General features: G+C 50.6%; 1 protein-coding gene and 1 non-coding gene across 2 annotated transcripts; both read left to right on the forward strand.

The window, feature by feature from the left end:
• The first annotated feature begins 4,067 nt into the window (after positions 1–4,067).
• CES4A (carboxylesterase 4A) lies at positions 4,068–17,096 on the forward strand. The gene is given in 17 exon segments (XM_046682045.1): positions 4,068–4,600; positions 7,853–8,027; positions 8,029–8,052; positions 10,011–10,020; positions 11,397–11,528; positions 11,610–11,736; positions 11,884–12,047; positions 13,477–13,525; positions 13,528–13,578; positions 13,656–13,744; positions 13,746–13,763; positions 13,907–13,945; positions 14,491–14,559; positions 14,562–14,633; positions 15,574–15,700; positions 15,925–16,000; positions 16,961–17,096. Coding segments are annotated over 17 exon segments (1,416 nt in total). The 5' UTR covers positions 4,068–4,542.
• LOC124251603 (U6 spliceosomal RNA) lies at positions 6,368–6,475 on the forward strand. The gene has a single exon (XR_006891796.1). It is a non-coding gene; the product is annotated as a U6 spliceosomal RNA (small nuclear RNA).
• Positions 17,097–22,931: the final 5,835 nt, after the last annotated feature.

A 22,931-nucleotide genomic window follows, 5' to 3' on the forward strand; every position in this document is an offset into this window, starting at 1 on the left:
CTTTTCCCCCACCCCAAAATAGAATCTCATCCTTTTCTCAGGGCTGAGAGGTTTCAGCAGCTCACTCTTTTCTTTCTTTCTTTCTTTCTTTCTTTTTTGAGGAAGATCAGCCCTGTGCTGACATCTGCAGCCAATCCTCCTCTTTTTGCTGAGGAAGACTGGCCTGAGCTAACATCTGACTGGCCCTGAGCTAACATCCACGCCATCTTCCCCTACTGTATGTGTGGAACACCTGCCACAACATGGCTTGATAAGCAGTGCATAGGTCCACACCAGGGATCCGAACCGGCGAACCCCAGGCTGCTGAAGCGGAACATATGAAATTAACCACTGCGCCACCGGACCAGCCCCTCAGCAGCTCACTCTTGCCTTCCGAGTGCCTCCAGAGACAGTCTATAGCTCTGCACTTTGCCCAGGCTCACACTCTCTCAAGAGTCATTCCTTCCACAAAATTCCCCCTAACTCTTTCCTTTATTTATTTTTAGTAAACTTTTATGTTGAAGCATAATGTATGTACAACAAAGTACACAAATCCTAAGTATACAGTTGGAGTAATTTCACAAATGAATACACCAGTATGTAACCAGCACCTGGCCCAAAAACCAGAATATTATTAGCTCCTGGAACCAGCCCCCTCACACTCTTTCCGGTCACTACTCCTCAAAGGTAACTGCTGTCCTGACCCCCAATGGCATAGATAAGTTTTGCCTGCTGTATAAAATCATACAGTGTATGACTCAATGAGATGGAATATCAACGAAATTATACAGTACATACTCTTCGTGTCAGGCTACTTTCACTCAACATTATGTCTGTGAGATGCAGCCAAGGTGCTGTATATAGTTGTAGATATTCCATCTCATTGTTACAGAGCAGTTCATTGTGTGAATAATATACCACTACATGTTTCTCCTTTCTCCTAACAGGCGTTTGGGTAGTTTCCATTTTGGGGCTATTGTAAATAGTGTTGATAGGAACTTTCTAGCACATGTGTTCTGGCGAACATATGGAAACATTTCCTTCAGCATGTTTCTACCTAGCTGGTAGAAACTGTTGGTGGAGTGAGGTGGAATTGCTGAGTCAGTGTGCAGTTTTGCAACTTAAGTAGATAATGCCAAGCAGTTTTCCAAAGTGATTGGACCAATTTACATTCCCACCAGCAACGCATCAGAGTTCTGGTTGGTCCAAATCCTTGCCAAAATACTGGTATTGTATCTTTTTCATATTAGCTTTCCTCTTTTCTTAAACAGCTTTATTGAGATATAATTCACATACCATACAGTTCACCTATTCAAAGTGTACAATTAAAGGATTTTTAATATATTCACTATATGTGCAGTCGTCACTAGAGTCAATATTAGGACATTTTTGTCACCTCAAAAAGAAACCCCATACACTTTAGCTATCACTCCTCTATCTTACCCTAAGAAACCGCTAATCTACTTTCTGTCTTTATTGATTTGCCTATTCTGGACATTTCATATTAAGGAAACATATAATATGTAGTCTTTTGTGATTGGCATCTTTCACTTAGCGTAATTTTTTCAGGATTCATCCATGCTATAGCATGTATCAGTACTTTGTTCCTTTGGGCCAAATAATATTCCATTATATGGAGAGACCACATTTTGTTTACCCATTCATCATCAGGAGACGGACATTGGGGTTGTTTCTACCTTGTAGCTATTATGAATAACTGCTATAAACTTCTATGTACAAGTTTTTGTGTGAATATTTGCTTTCATCTCTCTTGGATATATATACACCTAGGAGTAGAATTGCTAGATTATATGGTAAGTCTTCTGTTTAATCATTTGAGGAACCGCCAGACTGTCTTCCCAAGTGGTTGCACCATTTTACTTCCCCACCAGAAGTCTGCGAGGATTTAGATTTCTCCATTTCTCGGCAACATTTATTATCTCACTTTTTTCTTCTAGCCACTCTCGTAGGTGTGAAGTGGTATCTAATTTTGGATTGATTTGCATTTCCCTGATGACTAGTGATGTTGAACATCTTTTCATGTGTTTATTGGCCTTTTAAATATATTCCTTGGAGAAACATCTCTTCAGATCCTTTGTCCCTTTTTAAATTGTGTTGTCTGCCTTTTTGTTCTTGAGTTGTAAGTGTTCTTCATACATTCTGGATGCAATTCCCTTAACAGATATATGATTTGCAAATATTTTCTCCCATTCTATGGTTTGTCTTCACTTTCTTCATTCTTTTGCTCATGGCTCTCCAGTTGTCCCAACACCGTTTGTTGAAAAGACCATTCTTTCCCCCATTGAACCATCTTGGCACCCTTGTTGAAAATCAGCTGATCGTAGACACATGGCTTTATTTACAGACTCTCAATTCTATTCCATTAACCTGTATGTCTTACTTATGCCAGTATCACCATCTCTTGATTACCATTTCTTTACAATAAGTTTTGAAATAGGGAAATATGAGTCCTCCTACTTTCTTCTTGTTCAAGATTGTTTTGGCTATTCTAGGTACCTTGCGATTCCATACGAACTTTGAAATCTACTCGTCAGTTTCTACCAAGAAGTCAGCTGAGATTCTTATAGGGATGGCATTTGAATCTGGAGATCAATTTAGGGAATATCACCATCTTAAATCCTTTCATCCATGAACATGACATGTTTCCCCATTAGATCTACTTTAATTTCTTACAACAATATTTCGTAGTTTTCAGAGCGTAAGTTTTGGACTTCTTTTGTTTAGGAGCCTCCAGGGCATGGAGGGGCCCTGGGGGTTATCAAGTCCACAGCTGAGCTGAGGCTGTACTTTCCTGAGAAGCCACCTGTTGATGCAGAGGTGGCCAGGCACACTGGCCGAGCCCCTCCCTTTCTGTATCCACCATCTGTTGCTTGGTCTTGGCTATACTCCCCTACCCTCGCCTCCCCTACCCTACTCCTGGCACTGGCCTCTAGGCTTCCTCAGTGTTGCTCATCTACAAATCTCTGCTAGCCTGAAGGTCCAGAAGGTCCCTTGATGGTTCCATCCTGACAGACACGCTCTCCCTGGGTCTGTAGCAGCTACCTTTCATGCTCTTTGGAAGGGAGAAGAGTAACTCCCCCCATTTGATATACTCCGGTGAGGGTCCACTGACAGCTGAGTTGCTTGGGCCCAGGATCTCAGCTCAGTGAGATGATTCTTCCACCCTCGCAGGTACCCTTTACTGCATCCCATGGGTGGGAGGTCAGGTGAGAACTCTGGTGGGCCCAGAACCATGCTCTCTGCCTTACTGTAGGCCCAACTTCTGGGCCAGCTCCAAGCCTAGGCTCCTCTTTCTAGAACCTTGGCTTCACTCTGCGATCTGGTCTCTAAGGACACCCCACCCCACCTGTCAGACATGTCTGTGTACATGTAAAGCCCAATAGTAGACCAGATGGGGCCTCAGTCTCCCCCAAAGAAGAGAGGATGCTGGGTGACTCGAGAGAGGAGTCATCTAATATTACATATCAGAATCTCAGATTGTTACTCTTAAGATAGTGTTGCACTAGGGCCACCTGGCTGACCGAGCTAACCATTCAACATCCCCTGTGCCCCATGTGAGAATTGGATGGGACCCTCATTAGTCCTAGGCACTCCACTGAGTGCCTGGCCTGGCACAACTGCTTTCCATGTGGACCAGGTGAAGGATCGTTTCTTCCCCCAGGAGAGGTGGCAGCAGTGGGGCCAGCTGTTGGCAGGACCAGTCCTTAAGGCCCACACAGAACTGGCCAAGCTGCTGCACAGCTGGATAAGGTAGTCTACATGTGACTGGCTCCCAGTCCTGGCATTTATGGTCTTGTCTGCCTTCTCCATCACCCCCTTCCCTTGTCCTTACTCTCTAGCTTGGCACTCGCTTTGAGTGACAAATGCTTAGTGCATACAGATAAACCAACCTTGTCAGAGCCTGGATTTCAGCCCCTCTGGGCACCCAAATCATGGTTTCTTCTAGGTCCAGCTGCCCCAACTGGACTATGAGCCTGTGAGAGTAGTGACCATGTAGAAATGGCTCCCCCTGGGACTTCCTCTACGTGGCGCAGAGCCTGCCACTCTGTGATGATACTGTCTAAAAGTCAGGGTGTAGGAGGAAGGGTGAGGAGCACCCGAAGAAGAGACTGGACAAAGCAGAGAGGAGCAAGGAGGCCTGAGGCCCTTAAATCCACAGAGAGGAAACCTGGGGGCTGAGGGTCCAAGTGCCCCAGTGTTCTGCTCCCAACTTCACACCTCCTATGTGCTCAGAGATTGACTCACACTAGCTCAAATTTAAGCCCGTTGCACAGATGAGCAAACTGGGCAGAGATTGCAGTTTGGTTAGTTTTTTGAAGAGCCAAGTCCGTCTATAAGGACCTGTCACTCCAAGGCTGAGACAAGGCTGTGGGCTGGTCGGAGGGCTGGCCACAGTTTCTCCTGCCCCAGCACCTGCTGATGCGGATTGAGGAAAGATAAAAGTGGGACTCTCAGTGCTCATGCACTGTAGACACAGCTACAAGCAGACAACTGCAGCGTGGACATCACTCCAGCCCGTGGCAGGAGCTGGCCAGCCAGAGCATGAGCCGGATTCTGTGCCTGAGCCTCACCCTCTGCCTGATGATACAGACAGCCCTGAGTAAGACACCCCACTTCCTGAGGGGGGCAGGCAAGAGGGATGTGAAGGACACAAAGACAGGCCCCCAGCTCGACCTCTCCTGGGGGCATTGGGGAAGGGGCACCTAGACAAGGTCTCGGCAGATGGGGACGTTATTCCAGAGCGCTAATCCACCCAGCAGCTCGGGGTGTGGATATTTGTATTTATATTTTTTATGAAATATATTTTATAATTTATATAATTTTATGGTCATAATTTATTATTTTATGTTTACATTCTTTATAAAATTAATATTATATAAAATTAGTACATATTAGTATATGTACTCTAGTGTGTGTGGATGCATACGTGCAACACCTACCAGCTCAAGCGCTACAGCATTCCCAGCCCTGCACGTGCCCCTTCACAGTCAATAGACTCAAAGTAAAACTATTCTGACCCCTATCATAAATTAGTTTTGCCTATATAAATGCATTAAAAATTGTGTGAATTTGAGGGAAATTTTGCTAAAATCACCTTTAGCATTTTGGTGCATTTTTTTTCGTCTTCTCATTGCATATTTGTACATAGCTGTGATATTAGCATGTATACAATTTTATACTCTGCTCTTTTTTTCACTTAAAATCTTATCATAAGCAATTTATAACTTGAGTTTATAGTTATATTCACTTTGCCTGGTTCCCAGATATAAACAACGCTTCCAGTACACCCTGTGGTATGTACGACTGGGGTTCATAAAGGTCTTTGTCTTAATGTGTTTCTGACTGTTTTTATGAGGGAGAGAACTGGAATTACTGCGTGCAAGCATGTGAACATTTTATGACTCATACATTTTGCCAAATTATTTTCTCAAGACGTGTCAATTTATCTTCCACCAACAGTATGTATGAACGTCGTTTTCACTGTGTCTTTGCCAGAATTGGGTGCCATCATTTTTTAATTTATTAGGTGGAAGTTGTAAGCCCTGGTTTTAATGAGCATTTTATGACTACTAAAAAGTGGAATATTGTTTTCATAAATGCTTACATACGGCCTCTGGGTGACAGAGCTGGGATGGAGACCACTCAGCCATGGCTCCTGTTCCTGAGTGTGGAGCGCTCTGCCACGTGTTCAGGGGCCCCCCAGCGGCTGGGGTGGGAAGAGTAAAACATCGCCCTTTAGAGCAGAGCTAGGATGTGAGACCTTGAGCAAGTTATATAACCCCTTTGAGCTTGCATTTCCACATTTGTCTAGTGGGAAAATAATAACATTTACCCTCTAAGTTTTTAGGAGGATGAGATGAGATAGTGCATGTGAAGTGTTTGGCACGGTGCCAGTCTATAGCAAAGGATCAGTAAATCATAGTTGTTAGCTATTCAATCATGAGTGGACCCAGGATTCCTGGCAAAGCCGGGTAATGTGACAGACCTCGGCCTTCTGTCTCTGTCCTGTGAGACCTCAGGCTGGTCACTGCCTCTCTCTGGGCCTCCAGGCCTCCCCCAGTTCCTCCAGGGCCAATGAGAGCCCATCTGAGAGGACCATGTGAAAGGGCCTTGTAACTGCAAAGAACTGCACACAGAGAGGAGGTTTGAGGTAGCCCCTTACCCTCGCTGGCCTGCCTCCGTGCCTGAAGGGCCACCATTACAGCCACTCCTTTGTGCCCAGATATTGCTTATGTAAGAACTGCAGAGACCTGGGGACATGGGCAGAGAAGTATTTTTGGCCACTTGCAGCTGGGGGTGTGATGGTGTGCTCTACAACACCAATTCCAAATGCTTTTCCAAAAACCAGTTCCATCAAAATTTCCTGGTGCTCGCTTTGGCAGCACATATACTAAAAATTGGAACGATACAGAGAAGATTAGCATGGCTCCTGCGCAAGGATGACACACAAATTCGTGAAGCGTTCCATATTTTTCTATAGTTAGTTTTTGGGTGGTAAACATGATGCAATCTACACAGAATTTGAAATATATTATGATGTACATCCAAAAGCAATATAATGTGATAACCCAATGTTACTGCAATTAAAAATAAATAAATAAATAAAATTGGAAAAAAAAATATCCTGGAGGGTCGGTTTTTTTAAAAAAAGATTTTATTTTTCCAGTACATAGTTGTATTTTTTTTTTTAGTTGTGGGTCCTTCTAGTTGTGGCATGTGGGATGCCATCTCAGCACGGCTTGATGAGCCGTGCCATGTCCATGCCCAGGATCCGAACCAGCGAAACCGTGGGCCACCAAAGCAGAGCTCACGAACTTAACCACTCGGCCACGGGGCTGGCCCCTCCTGGAGGGGTTTTTAAATCTTAATTTCCTGATGCATCCCTGAGATTCTCATTCAGAGGGTATGAGTGGGGCCTAGGAATTGGTATTTTTGCAATGATTTCCCCAGATGATTCTGATGCACAGCCAAGTTCAATAATACTTGGATCAGATTTGCTTTCTGTCACTTTGCAGAGTGAGGCCCAGAGAACCAGGGCACAAAACAATTCAGTTTTGTGAGGGAGGAGGGGAAAAAATGACATGGGTGCTTCAGGAAGGGGCTACAGATGTTGCCCCTCAGCTACCCTTGGCAACAAGAGTAGGGCAGGATGAGAGCCTACAAGAGGAAGTAGTGCCCAGAGGCAGAGGATACATTCAACTTAGCCTAGTTCATATCTATTCCAAGAGCTGGCTATGGTGTGTGTAAGTTTCTAGTGGGTACGTGTGTTTGTGTGTTTGTGTGTGTATAATTTGTGAATGTATGCTGCATACGGATACATTGTAACCTATGTATAACTGTACTTATATGCATATATATATGCATATGGGTGTGCTCTTGTATTTCTGCATGTTTCTTTGTAAATGAGCTATGCTCATATATACCTATGTATGTATAAATTTGCATGGACATGTGAGTATTAATGCGAGCATATATATGAGTGAGAATGCATATACATGTATGATTTCTTCCCAGAAATATGCCAGGCAAATGTTAGCAACAAGAAAGAGGTGTAGTTATATCAGTATCAGACAAATAGAAATCAAAACAAATGACACACTCATTGACATTAAATCACACATTAAATGACACAAAGAAAAATACTTCATATAACAGATAGGAAATTTTATGCACCTACCAACACAGTTGTGAAATCTTAAATCAAATAATGAGAGAGAAAAATACTGAGAGAAGCACAGAAAAAATGGGCAAGTACACAATTGTTCTGAAAGCTTCAAGCTGCTGCTGGCGTCGTGGCAGATGGGTCTGGGTCTTTTCGGTGGCCGGGGTGGCCCTTCTCCTCTCTTCCTAGGTGCCCTGCACACCAAGGAGCCTTTACTGGTTACCAAATATGAGACCCTCCAAGAAAAACAGATGTACATAGGGAAGACACCCATCAATGTCTTCCTAGGAGTCCCCTTTTCCACACCTCCAGTAGGTGCCCACAAGTTTGCTGCCCTGGACCCCCTAGAGCCCTGGAAAGGAATCAGACACCACCACCTACGCCCCTCTGTAAGAACCAGAGGACTATCAGCTAGGAGGTGGGCAGACCCTAGGGAGGGCAGTGGACCTATGCCTGTCTCTGGGCCAGGGTTTAAATAACTCACTGACAAGAGTGTACTGTGTGACCACAGACAGGCCTGGGACCTATTCTGGGTCTCACCTTCCAAACCTATATAATGAGGTGATTGGTCCAGATGGTGTTTAAGGTACTGATAATGCTGTTCTTGGTTCTTTCATGGGAGCACTCTAGGTAAGGAGGCGGTGCTCACTGACTGTGCCCCCAGGACCTACTGGGGAGTTGAGTTTCCGTGAATATGTGTGAAGAGCAGTGCTTGCTCACCACACACACACACACACACACACACACACAGTGATCCCTGAGCTCTCCCCTCTCCCATGGGGCTTGAGCCCAAGGTCAAGTCCATACGGCACTACCAGCCCTCTCCTGCAGAAGTAGCTCTGAGATTGGGAAGGCATGGGCTCAGTTTCGGTTTTAATGTACCAGGATCTTAACGCAACCTCTAGCTGGCCTCAAACTCTGAGTCACATGAGCATGTTGGGACAATGACTGCCCTTTGAAACACTGGGCTTGGCAGTTTACCCAGAACAAGTGTATTTACTGTTTACTCAGACCGTGGAGTAACCCACTGTCCAGAACATTCTGTGGCAATCGTTAACAATGTTCAGCATCAGTTGGATAAAGCAATGGCTTTAGAAAAATGTCTGCTGTGAGAACCTGGGTGTTGGTTTATTAAAAAAAAATACAACGACCATCCTGGGTGTCTGGTTGTTAAGAACATGGTGTCCATTGTCATAACATGAATGACTGTTACTGGAACACGGAGTGTGAGTCGTTAGAACACCGACCATCACTGAGAGAAGCCCGGGCATTCTGAACATTCTATGACGATTATTTGGAACTCCATGGATCAGGTGATAGAACATGGAATGACCATTGTTAGACCTCTAAGGATCAGGGATTTAGAGACTGGGGTGCCCACTGCATAGAAGTCAATGTCAGTTGTTGGAACACTGGACACACCGAACACACTGAATGTGTCAGACAGCGCCTGTTTGGAACACACAGTGTCAGGTGTAAGAATCTGTGGAAGGCTTAGAACACACTGTGGGGTGGTGGTTAAATGGGGAGGAGGGAGAGAAGAAGAAGCTGTTACAGAGATGGTGGCTTCAACCAGGGTGGGTACTGTGGAGGCGGTGAGAGTGGTCACACTCTAGATTTATATTGAAGGTAAAATTGACAGGATTTGCTAGAGAATTGGATGTGAGCCATGAGGGAAGAAGAGTAATCAAGGTTAATGACTAGTTTTGGGCCACAGCAGCAAGGGGACTGGGGGTACCGCATACCGAAATGGAGAAGACTGGGGCAAGAGCAAGTTTAGGCAAAACAAGAGCTCGTTTTGAGGCATGTTAAGTTTGAGGTGTCCATTAGGTGATGTGGGATAGGTGGTTTGCAGAAAGGGGGCTGGAGGCAGACTGGCCATCAGCATGTCAATGGTGTAAAGCCCTAGGCCTGGATGAGAACAATTCGGAAGAGGGAACATAAGAATGAAAAGAACACAAGGGTTGTGGCCTGGGAGAAGAGGAGGAGTCACCAATGGGGTGGCAGGAAAGTCAAGAGAACAGGGTGTTATGGAAGCCTAGAGAAGGACAGCTGTTCAAGAAGGGGAGTGGGCTCAACCACATAGAGGGCTGCCAGGGTAAGTAAGACGATGATGGAGATTTAGCAAGATGGAGGTCATTAGTGACTCTGACGGGAATGGCTTTGGTGGTGTGAGGGGGACAGATGCCTCAGCTGCTCATAACCTGAGTTCTTGGCTGTAAGAGCCCTGGTCTTCCTGGTGGGATGTTGGATATGGTCTACTAGACGGCATCCTAACACCAGGATTAGCTGCTTCTGAGAAGTCAAGCAAGGAAGATCAAAGACAATCTGTAGAGATGGAGATGAGCTGCCTGCTGGTGACCTTGGAGAGGCTGGTGAGAGTGGAGGGGAAGACAACCTGTTGAAAAGGTTGGCCTTGAGGGGAAGAGAGAGATAGGATAGTTGCTGGAGAAGGTGGGTGGTAGAGGATAGGTTTGGACCAAGGCATGTTGAAGTGCTGTTGAGAAGGACTGCAGGGGAGTAGATGATGCTCTGGGGTTGAAGAAGCAGGTGTGAATTACACACACACACACACACACACAAACACTGAAGACAGCCTGAGACAAGAGGAGAAGGGGACAAGGAACAGGAAGACAGGGCTTCCTGTATCCAGCCAAATGGGCCCAGCCCCAACTGTGATGAGAATAGCCACCCTTGGGGCTGGGCCAGCAGGGAGGAAAGGCGAGGTGGCCTGACAGCCCAGCTCCGTAAGTACACCAGATGTCCACACAGTACAAGGCACTGGGCTGGGTGCCAGGTCTCAAATAAATCCAGCTCCATCCCTGCCCTTGGGAAGTACATGGTTGCTTGGGGAGAAAAACAACCCATCAAAATAACTCCAACCCAGTACAATAGTCCACAGTGGATAGAGCTTTGGGGAGTGCAGAGGGGGAAGTGCCCAGCAGAGAGGCCACCACTTGAACTGGGCCTTAAACATGAGCAGGAGTTTGCCCAGCAGAGGAGAAGGCATTTGGCAGAGGACAGAGGCACAGGGGCTCGGAGGTGGGAGGCAAGGGGCCATGTGTATCTGGAGCAAAGAGTGGCTGGGAAGGAGATGACTAGATGGAAAGGAGGGCCTGGGTCAGTATGGGTGAATCTGGAGTTTACCCTGAAGGCATGGGGAGCCAGGGGAGGTTTTAAGGATGGGAGTGACATGGTCAGATTTGTGATTTCTATCAATCCCTTCCGCCTGAGTGTGGAGGATGACTTGGGAGGGATGTTAAGAGGCTGGAACAGTGTTCTGGCCAGAGGTAGTGATGGCCTTCACAGGGCAGCAGCCTTGGGATGGAGGGAGGGGGCCTATTCAAGAGCTGTTTGGGAGGCGGAACAGAGACTGAGAAGAGGATGGGGCGTGGAAGACAGGGAGATGCCTAAGGTAACTAGGCTTCTGACTTGGCAGCACCCACAGGGTCTCCAACAGAAGCAGGGAACCTCTCCCCAGGCAGACTCATGACACCAGGTGCAAGGCAGGTGGGGAGGATGGATCCTGGGGAGGCCAATCTACCTCCCATCTCTGGACCCTAACACTAGCGGAGGCCTCTCGGACACGGATACACACACACACACATACACAGGTTGCCTGGATTTTGCTTTTGGTTTTATTCCCTCACTGCGGAACGTAGGTTGAAACCAGTGTCCCCAATATCACCGCCACGCTGGGCCCCAACTCACACCGTGCCCGCAGGCGCATCAGGGGCCCTGGGGGCAGATCACCTACACGTGCTTCAACACATGGAAACAATACAAGCGGCTGCGCTTCAGAGAGAGTTGTCTGTACCTGAACGTGTATGTCCCTGTGCGCACGCGGGGGGACCCTCTGCTGCCTGTTAGTACTTAATCTTCATCCATGCGCCATCCCACTCAGGCACCCCACTGCCACGCTCAGGCCTTGGCCTTCCTCGCCCAGGTATGGTTCTCAGGAAGCACCTTCCTCGTGGGCTCCGCCTCCACGCTCGACGGCTTCGAACTGGCGGCCCGCGAGAAAGTGGCGCTCACGCTTCTGCAGCACAGGCTCAGCATGCGGAGCTTCCTGAGGTGGGCGGGGCCCAGGGCCAGGACGTTCGATAACGCCTCAATGGGGCGGGGCCTAGCTCTAAACGGGGAGATGCGGTCATGAGACCCGGTCTGTCAGGGGCAGGGCGTCCGGGCTGTGGACCCTGATCATGAGGCCCGGGCGTCCGGCACGGGCGACAGCCAGGCCTGCGGGAACTGGGCGCTGCTGGACCAGGTTGCGGCTCTGCGCTGGGTGCAGAAAAACGTCGCGGCCTTTGGCGGAGACCCAGGCTATGTGACCCTGTTCGTCCAGTCATCAGAGGCCATGTGCATCTCGAGACTGATGAGTGCAGTGCCTGAGTGACCCAGCACAGACACAGGCCGGCGTGTTCCCACGAGTGCATTCTCTGCTGCATGGAAACATCTGCAGACTTCCGTGTACTGAAACATCCCAGCCCACAGACCTGCCCTCACCCCTGGGTACCGCCCCTCACAGCCAAGGATATCTGCTCCATTCATGGGTAGCACTGATAAGAAAACCAAGCCAGGCCCAGGGAGGGCAATGATGAGAGTAGGGAGACTTAGCCAATCTGGGGGGCCAGAAAGATCATCCAGCACCTCCTGCCTCCCCACATTCCCACAGAGCTCTACCCCTGAACAGAGCTCACCAACTGCCCTCTGGGCAGGGCTGGGGCCACAGTCCAAGCCTGGAAGTCAAGAACCTAGAGTGTTAGGTCAGGTGCCCTGTGAGGGACACGTGGCTGGGAAGTGAGCAGGGACCACATCGCACAGGGCCGTGTGGGCCACAGTAGTAATACTCAAACACTTGAGCACTTTCTGTTTGCCAGACACTCTTCTAAGCACCTTACATGTATTCATTCTTTAATTCCCTCAACAATCCAAAAAGAGAAATATTCCATTTCTACATTCTGCAAAAAGAGAAGTTTTCTCCATTCTACAGATAAAGAAGGTGAGGCCCAGAGAAGTTAAGCAACTTTATCCAAAAGACACTGGAGAACAGGGAAAGATTTTAAGCAGGGAAGTGACACAGTCGGATGTGCATTTAGAGAGATGGCAAAGACTGCTGGAACTGGGTTAGAAAGAAGCAGGAGCAGAGGCTTGGAGACCAACTGGGAGGGGGGATGGGCAATATCTAATGGGGGCTGGTTCTAAGATACAGGCAGGAAGGATGGAGAGTAGAGGATGGTTGCAGAGTGGTGCAGGAGGCCAAATGGACAGGACTGGGGCAGCTGGGGTGTGGGGATGAGTAGAAGAGATAGGGAAGGCCCTGGGGCTGGGTAGATGGTGTAGGGTAAGAGATGCCACCAAGATGGGGACTGGCTGGAGCAAGTCTGGAGCACATGAAGTCTGAGGTGCCCGAGGGACAGGATGAGGGGTCATGGATACAGTTGTTCCCTCAACTTGGGCAGTGGAGAAAAGCTAAGAGTTGTCAGCACAGGTAACCAGGGCCGTGGGAACCACAGGATTCCTACCACCACCACCACCATTTCTAGCCCAGCAGAGGGAGGCCCTTTCCTACACCAGCAGAACCTTTCCCACAATCTCTGATCCCCTCTGGGACCCCTGGGGCTCATTGCACAGATCAGGATATGGAGACCCAGAGGCAGCAAGGCACCAACCCAGGACTCCTGACTCCCTCACAGCCACTTGCTTTCTCTTGGCCCCTTCAGGCTGCTCAGCCATGGCCAGACAGGCACCCAAAACTGCCCAAGTGGCCCCTACTTGTGTGTTTCATGGCTGCCATGCTCCCCACCCCACAGATGATGTCATTCCTAGCCGGGGCTCTTTTCCATCAGACCATTTTCCAGAGTGCACCGCAGTACTCAGAGTCTTCATCACTCCTGAACTGCTGAAGGTGACAAAGCTGGGTGGCCCCTCTCCCCCAGGGTTCAGCAAGGAGGAGCAGGATGGGAGTACCCTGAGCACCTCTTCTCTCCACAGAAGGTTGCCTGCCTGGCAGGCAGCAACCACAACAGCCCATGGATTCTGGTAAACTGCCTGAGGGTGCAGTCAGGGGCTGAGGTGATGGCATGTGCCCGAGAAGATGGTAGATAGAACTTCCTTCCGGTTCTCTGACCTGGCTGCCTGCAAGCCACCCTCCTGAGCTGGTACCCAGCTGGCCCAGGGACGCTGTCTCAGGAGCACACTGGGGAGACTTCCTTTACTTCTAGTCCCCTCTTCTCCCCTCAGAGATTCTTCCACCTGAACTCCCAGGAAGACCCTCAAGAGGTGAGAAGGCCCCGTTCTGTAATTCGAGCATTTATTGAACACCTACTGTGTGCCAGGCACTCAGGATACTCAGTGAACTGTTCAGGCCAAGATTCTTTCCCTAGTGGGGCTGATGTTCTAATGTCGAGGGACAATAAACACTTAAAATAATAAATTATTCACCTCTTTTGAAGATGATAAGTAAATAGCAACAAATGGAGCAGGGTAAGGAGGTCAGGCATATTGGGAGGGGGAGAACTTTAAACAGAAGGGACAGAGAAGGCTCCATTGAGAAGGTGACACTTAGCAAAGATTTTCAAGAGGTGAGAGAGTGAGATATACTCGGATCCTTGGAGGCAAGCGTCCCAAGTCTGATTAGCCTCGTCCTGCCTCTTGTTGATCCTCTCCCACACCTGCCCTCCCAGGGGTCACCGAGCACAGCTTTTTCCAAAATGCCTATGGCTAGAGCAGTCTCTGAGAGGGACCTGCTGAGCTGGGCACCCCAGCCTGCAGGGATCCTGGGAGGATATGTGGGAGGGCTGGCTAGACACCCCCTTGCCTTGGAGATCATGTGGTTCATGAGCCCTGTGGTGGATGATGACGTGTTCTCAGACAACCCTGTGGTGCTCTTGACCCACAGGGGCAGGTTGCACCTGTGCCCTACCCTCTGGGTGTCAACAGCCTGGAGTTCAGTCGGCTTTTGCCTTTTGTAAGTGAATAGGAGGGGTGCCCACCACAGTGGAAATAGCAGAGGATGCCTCTTGGGTAGCCCTGGGCATCAGGTCAGATTCTTTTGGCCCCTCTGGGAATGCCCAAGTGCTTCGGAGCCTCCTGCAGGTCTTGAGCAGTGACAGTTGACCAGGAATGATGGGAAAGAGAAGAGAAGTGTGGCTTCTCAGAGGTTTTGGAGCCCCAAATCTTCAGATCATGATTTGGACGTCAAGGACCATAACGGGAAGAGGTTATGAAACCATGTGATGGACCTAGCTGGGGACATTGCCTTTATGTACTCCACATGGTAGGCTGGCTACTAACACTGCAGTATGGAGGTCCCCAAGAGTGGCCACACTCTGTCCACACATGCTGCTTACCAACTTCTCACCCACCCTCTCTATACCTCTGGGCTGGTGTGGGACTCCAAGATGCCACAGAAGAGGGATGAGGAGGGCAGGGCAAGGCCAGCCCAGAGGAGACAGCCTAGAGTGGTCAAGGCAGGCTTCCTGGCTGAGAGGACAGGCTTACGGGCACCTTGGAGATCCTGCCCAGGCCAACTGGGGCTTGGGGACCATGTGGGTGAGAGGCCAAAGGTGGGGCTTGAGAGGATAGACACTGAAGAACCTTAAATGACAAGCCAAGAGAGGAAATGTTCGGAATAGGGAAGACGAAGTCTTCCATGATCCTTGCCACAATCCTGTGAATTAAGTTTCAGCATCCACAGTCTGCAGATGAGGAATTGCGGCTCAGAGAAGTTGAGTGACTTGTTCCAGGTCGTGTGGCTGAGTGGTGCAGACAGGATTGAAATCTGCTTTCTTGATTCTGAAGTGCAGGTTCTTTTCCCTGCTTGATGCAGGTGGGTGGGATGCATGGAGTGGATAAGAAGCCCAGACAGAGACTTTTCCTGCAGCCCTTCTCAGTTTCCTTATTCACAGATGCCACTTCACTGCCTACTGTATGCGTTTGGGTACCACGCTCCCACTGGCATCATTATCAAACCCTGCACTGATGGGGCAGACCATGGGAATGAGATCTGCTTCATCTTTAGGAGTGCCTTCTCCAAAGATGCTAAAGTCCCACCTGACATCCCCCATTGGGTGTCTGCTCTCCCCACCTTTGTATTTGGATCCACCCCTCTATTGGCTGTCCACGGAGAGCTAGTCAGTTCCTTATCTGGAATGCTCTCCCAGAGGAAAGCCTCCTAGCATGGAGGCAATTGTGGAAGCAGCGGGATGGGATGTCAGCACGCCACGCTCTGTTCCAAACGCCACACCCCATTCTGCCCCCAGACCATTCCACAGGTGAGGAGAAGGTGCTGAGCCTTCAGATGATAAAACACTGAGCCAATTTTGCCTGCACAGGGTGAGTCGGCCCCCTCGACACATCTAGGCAGTCTTCCTGCCCAGCACTAGACCCGAGGGCCAGCTGCTTCAGATATTTGTGCCTGCATGTCCCATAGGAAATGCACGATCAGCCCAAGCAGAATGCCTTTCTCCCTCACCTTTCCTCAGTCAGTCACTAGGTCCTAAGTGTCCCAAGAATGTGTCCCTCCCTGTCCCATGACCACACTCTTCATTCACTCAAGCGTTCAACAGTCGTTCCCAATGCTCTTTTCTGCCCAGCCCAATACCAGGAGCTGGAATTCAAGGACATCACAGACATGACCCCTGTCCTCCAGCAGCTCATTAATGTTTAACAAAAACATTAAATTGCTGTAGTGGGGGAGCAGAAGGTACTATGAGAGCACAGAGAAGGTATCTGACGGAGCTGGGTGGGCAGGGGTGGCTTCCTGGCAGAGGTGACATCTAAGCTGAGCTTCGGCTAGCCTTGTGACTAGTTTCCCATCTCCACATTCTCTCTCCTTTCTATCCATCCTCCTTATGACACTCAAGGGGTCTTTCTGAAATATCATCTGACCAAGTCACTCACCTGCTTAAAACTCTTCATGGCTTCCTCAGCCCGCAGGATAAAGCCCCAACTCCTCAGCCTGGCACGAAAATCCTCAAAATCTTTCCTGTGTCATCTTCTCTCTGCCTCCATCCTCTTCACACATCCCCTGTTTTACATAACCTTATACTCGTGCTTCCTCCAAAAACCCTGGTCTTTCATACCTCTATCCGTTTGCACATAGCATTCTCTCTGCCTGGGAGGCCCTCATCACCAACACTTTCCTTCTCTTTCTTAAAGATCTGTCTAAATGTCATCTCTGTAAAGCCTTCTTGGTCCCCAGCTCCCAAAGGGAAGGTGAATGAGGGAAGGGCAAGAGAAAGAGGCAAAGTGAAGAGGAGCTTGAATAACTCTCTCCTTCCTCCTTCTGGGCAGAAACCCCAATGGTGAGACACTGCCCTACTGGCCATGCTACAGCAAGAAGTACCTGCAGCTAGATTTCACCATAAAAGTGGGCTTGAGGCTCAAGGAGGAGAATATGGCCTTTTGGATGAGGCTGTGCCAGCATTAAGGACCTGAGAAACAGGCAAATCTGAGGGTGGCTATGCAGGAGGGAACCTAAGGGATTGTCCCACCCCTTAGGCCTTGGGGAGACAGGCCATGGACACATCTGGGACAAGGGTCCTTCCCTCCCAAATCTAGGACCTGCAGAGGCTTCTTACTACCTCCAGGCCAGAGCCTCAGCCTGTTGTTTGGGGCCCTGCACCACCCTCTTTGACCTAACATCCCATGATGCCCACCTAGCCCACTGATCCATCAGGTTAGGCCAGACATTTTCACTGCCACATTGTAGCCAGCCACATGGCCTCAGAACAAACCTTTCTCTCCCATCTTCAAATCCTCCCACCCTTCAAGGTCTACTTGAAACACTTCTTATGGGAAGTCCACCCAGACTGCCACTACCCCCACTGTCACACCCAGCTTGTCATTTACCATTCATCCTGCTCAGCCTTGTGTCTGTTCACATTGGCCTGAGGCCTTGGGCAGGTTATTCGTTATGTGGAATGAAGCCTCGATAATTTGGGATCTTCTCCCCCTTCCATACTCATCTCCCCGGGAGCCCCTCCAAAGCCTGAACACAGGGATGCTCCTCAATAAAAGCACGTTGACTTGACCTGAATTTCTCCATCTGCAAAATGGTTGGGTGACGCGGATGGTGTCTAGATTTGAGCCCTTAGAGGAAGGGAGCATTGCTGCCTGCTCCTTGTTGGGCTGAGCCTGCTATGCTGCTCTCACTCAAGAGGAGCCACAGCAAAGTGGATTGCTGAACACTTGGCTGTTTTCTTCACTATCTCAAGTGTATCCCCCAGTGTGCATCCACACTCCGTGCTTATTTGTCCATGGATTTAAGTCTTGGCACTGCATCCAGAGTCCTTACTTTCCCACAATCTGACCAGGGCATACCCCAGCCTGTCCCAAAGGTTTTTTGTTTTGTTTTGGTTTTTGGGGCTTTTTTGGTGGCAAAATATACATAACATAAAACTTACCATTTTAACCTTATTTAAGTGTCCAATTCAGTGGCATTAGGTATATTCACATTGTTGTGTAACCATCACCACTATCCAGAACTGTTTAAACAACCCAAACTGAAACTCTATATCCATTAAACAGTAGCTCCCTATTCCCCCTTACCCCAAACCCTGGTACCCACTATTCTACTTTCTATCCTATGAATTTGACTGTTCCAGGGACCTCATATAAATGGAATCATACAACATTTGTCCTTTTGTCTCTGGCTTATTTCGGTCAGCATAATGTCTTCAAGGTTCATCCATGTTGTAGCGTGTGTCAGGATTTCATTCCTTTTTAAGACTGAATAATATTCCATTGTATGTACATACCACATTTTGTTTATCTGTTTATCTGTTGATGAACATTTGGGTTGTTTCTACCTTTTGGCTCTTGTGAATGTTATGAACATTAGCGTAGTGTCCCACAGATTTTATGTCCCAAACTACAATGTTGACTTGGCTTTTTATTCCTCGGGGTTCCTGAGTCTCTGAGACAACTGGAGGTTGCAGAGACCTGTGGGGTGAGGGGCACCCAATCCTCCGTACCCCAGCGTCTAAGCCCTGAAAGCAAAAGGATGGTTGGAGGAGGGGGAAAAGCCCCTTTCAAGTGAACATTTAGCTTCACAACAACCTGTCACATGGATTTTATTACTCCTATTTTACAGATGAGGAAACTGAGGCACAAGACATAAAAGGCCTTGCTCAAGGTCATGACCTAGTGGTGGCAGAGTGGGAGTTTGATCCAGGCCTGTCTGACTCATCCTACCACCTCCCTCCAGACCAGAAGCAATCCCTGAGGGAGGGTGGCCCCCAGAGGAGGTGTGGCAGCTCCACTCTCAGGGGAGGCATAGCCAGCAGAACGGTCCCTGCCCACCTCCAACCAGGAGATAGGTAACTGTCAGGAGACAGCCACTCAGTGGGGACCTGAGTGCCGAACGCTGGGCGCTCAGCCCCTTGGAAGGTGGTCCTGGGCAACCTATGCAGAACTTAGCAGGGGCCAAGGCTGGGCTTAGTCACCCCGGTGCCTATAGGACATCCTGAGCTGGGGGTCCAGAGGTTTGACTCCAGGCTGGTCCAGGCCTGTTGCTGAAGGTCCCTCAGTTCTCCCCTCCTCAGGCTCTCACACAGGTCTGAGAAAGGAACTTTCTTCAAACAGCCACCCACCCAGAGGCTATCCTCTCCCAAATTAGAGGGAGTGTAGCTGAGCAGGAGCCAGGGCTCAGGCGGGACCCAGCCAGGCGTCAGCAGATGCCAGGATCATAAAGGACTCTCAGGGAAACCCTGGGACCTTCTCTGGGAATTGGAGCCTGGAAGAACTTTGGTAGGCAGCCAGGATGGGGGCCCGGCCCCCTGCCTCCCACAGTGCCTGCCGCATACCCTCCCCGTCCCACCCAGGAAGGTGCCCCTCTTCTTGTCTGCTCCAACCAGGGGGCACTGCTGGATGGGGAGAGGGGAGGGCTACCTATAGGGCACTGTCTCCATCCTGTCTTCCTGCCTGCACTGGGGTCCTCCGAGGGCCACCTAGAGTCTTTCCTAAAGCCCTCGCCAGACCCCAGCCCGCAGGGAGCGGTTCTCAGCACTGACTGGATCTTGACGAAGCCTCAGGACACCTCGGTGGCTGTTCCCCAGTTTGCCAGGGGCGCCAGGAGAACGAAGGCCCACCTGTGCAAAGCTGGTGCAGGACCAGGGCGCACACGCGGCTCCTGCGGGCCACCGCTGCTCAGCCCTAGCTGAGCCTGACTCCCCGCTCCGGAAGCGGCGCCCCTTCCTTTCCTCCAACACCCCGCCAGCCCCCCACCCCGCGAAGCAGCAATTACTGGCTAAGGCGGCTGGGGAAGGGCCAATTAGTGCGGGAGACGCGGCCCCTCCGCGGTGCCCGCGCTGCCCGCAGCACCCGCAGAGCCGCCGCCGCCGCCGCCGGCCCCCAGGCTACCGCCGCTCGCCCGCCGCGCCCCTCCCTGCCTGGCCGACGGCGCCGACTGCCTGGGAGCCCCCAGGGACGCCCGTCCGGCCTGCCGCCAACTGCAGTGATGGATCCAGTCGCCTGGCGCGGGGCCAGAGCCCGGGCGGACGCAAGGGCGCCGGAGCTGAAACTCGCCGCCGCTGGGTGGTGGGGGCGAGCGGCCTGGGGCCTCCCTCCCTGGGAGGACTCCTATGCCCGAGACAGCCCGCCTGCGCCCTGGCGCCCGCCATCAGTCGCCCGGGCGGCGGACGGGCGGGCTGCAGCCGACGCAGTGGGAGCAGGGCGGCCCCAGTCTCAGGCTGGCCAGTGAGGTGCTCCAGGCAGGGCGGCCTCTGCCCAAACCCTCTTGGCGATCTCATGGTCCTCCCAGCTTTGGGACCTCCAAGGCTGGGCTTGGGCTGGCAGTGTCCAGAGCAGTTCCCTGCTGGTGACCGTGGCAGGGCCTGGCTTTTAGAAACCCTCGGCCAGTGCTGGGTCGTGCCCCCCGCTGCAGGGAAGTGGGCAGGAGGGTGGATGGACAGCGCAAGGCCACAGACCAGCGCTCATCATTGATGAGTGAATGCATGGACTTCCTTCCCTGGGTCCTTGCCCTGCACAACCTGACTCGCTCACCTGTAGGCTCTGGGAGACCCAAGAGGGATCAGTCCTGCCCTCCAAGAGCCCACAGGCTGCATGAGCAGGGGCTCCAGGGGAGCTAATAGAAGCTCTGAGGTCCAGGGAGGCATCAAGTAAAGGAAAGAGGGGCTGGAAGAGGGAGCAATGGGGAGCGGGCACCATCACTTCAAGACTTCCCTTTCCCCAACTGATCCCTTTCCAGCCCAAGCTGGACACACTGGGGCCCTGTAGGGAGGGTCAAGGTGGGCCTATGCCCAGAACACGCTGTGGATGAGGCTGAAGTTTCTAGAAGGGAAGAAGCAGTGAGGGAGTGTTTAGGAGGAAGGTCCACAAATGGGATTTGACCAAAGAGATCTGCTGCTCAATACTTCTTCTGGTGCCCCCATCCGTGCCACAAGGGGCTGAGTTAGAGGTGCTGAGGTCCCTGACAAGTGCTGGATGCAGTGGTGTGGGGTTCAGCGTGGCCTTTTCTCTGTGCCCTCTCTCTGTCCCCACCCCTCTCAGGTCTGGCCTTGGTAGGGAAGGGCTGGGGGCTTGCTCTGTGCTGTAGAACCTCACTCAGGCCCTATTGGGCCAGACTTTCTGTGAGAGAGAGGGGATCAGTTCTCTAAAGGGGTGAAAACTCCCCTTTCCATGTACCAAGGTCATTAACTGTATGGAGAAAGAGAGAGAGTGCCTGTGAGGTATTGGAGTGTGGGGACTGAGTGAGGAAGGGACAGAGTGACAAAGACACTAACTTGAGTCCTTAATAGAATGAGGTGAAAGTATATTAAATTAAAGCATGAGGAAAGGAACAGAGACAGATGAAAGAGACAGTGGGCTGATCTGCCAAGAATGTCAGGGAGTAGAGGAAAGAAGCAGAAGCAGGTGGATACACAGCCAGACAGGCAAATGGACAGAGAGCCAGGGCGGTGCTAGGGGCTGTTCAGGCTGGAGGAAGGCACTCAGAAGGTGGCGGTAGGCAGAGGTCTGTTTCTCATCCCAGTCGTCTGACCACTGAGAGGGGGATGATAGAAAGGGTCAGCTGGAAAGACTGTGGGAGCACAGAGGAGATGTTCACCTAACTTGGGGTGGGGTCAGGGAAGGCTTCCCGGAGGAGTATCTGAAATGACCAGTAGGAAAGAGTAGCGTGAAGGGAGGCAGAGAGAGAGGGGAAGCCATGTCGGCCAGAGGGCACAGCAGGAACAAGGGCCCAGAGGCAGGAATTAGCCTGTTTCATCCCAGAAGCTCTGTGTCAATGTGGTCCACACAGGAAGGCTAAGAGAGGAAACAGGGCCCAGAGCTGGATCATCAGGCCTGTAAGCCTAGGAGTGAGCACGGACTCTACTCTGAGGCACTCGGGAGCCATGGGAGAGACATGCCTGCTCGCACTTATCTTCCAGAAGGATCTTTGAGGTTACAGACAGCAGAGAAAGTGGAGGAGGAGAGAAAAGAAGTGGAGAGACAAGGCGAGGGCAGTGTAGAACTGGACAATGAGTCCTTCATGGAACAGAGCAGGCAGATGGGCAGGACTTGGCAGATAAGGGAAGGGGAGCGGAGGTAGAAGTTGGGAAACTCCTGTGTGTCCTGTTGTTCCAAGGAGCTTTGGGCCAAGGCAGGAGGTCATCTCTGATCACTCCCTCTCCTCCACCCACATTATGGCCCCTGGGACACTTTGGCTCAGAGTTCTCCCACCAAGCCCAGCCTGGGAACTCACATGACCCCTCCCTAGGGCCTGGAGGACCTCAGCCCCTACCTACTGGGCCCAGGAAAAGCCCCAGGGAGGAGTCCAGTCCATGGTGGGGGCACAGGCAGGGCCAGGTATTGCTAGGGAAGGCCCTCCTCTCCCCTCTTCCCCCCATGGAATATTAATCCAGACAGCACTCTAGCCTCCCACCATTGACTCTATAATGGCAATGATAGCTCCACAGCCCTGAGCAGTTGAGTTTGTGCCTGTTTGTCTGTGAAGCAAGTCAGAAGGAGACGAAGGACCATTTGAGCCCTGAAAAGACTCAGAGGCTGAGATCAGATGGCCTCATAGAGCAGAGTTCAGCATGCGTGTTTTAGGCAGACTTTGGGAGCTGTGTGTTCCTGTCTGGGCCTGTTCTTCTGTGTGTGGCCTCAGGTAAGCCACTGTCCTCTCTGGGCCTGCTTGTCTATGCCCTGGAACAGTCCCTGTGGGAGGACATTACTCTAGCCCTAGCCCCCTCCAGCCATGGTCCAGGATTCCTGTCCACTCCCAGCCCTTTCAGCCATAGGCAATGCTGGAAGAGCATGC

This window comes from Equus quagga, chromosome 13 (assembly GCF_021613505.1).
Source record: "Equus quagga isolate Etosha38 chromosome 13, UCLA_HA_Equagga_1.0, whole genome shotgun sequence".
NCBI lineage: Eukaryota > Metazoa > Chordata > Mammalia > Perissodactyla > Equidae > Equus > Equus quagga.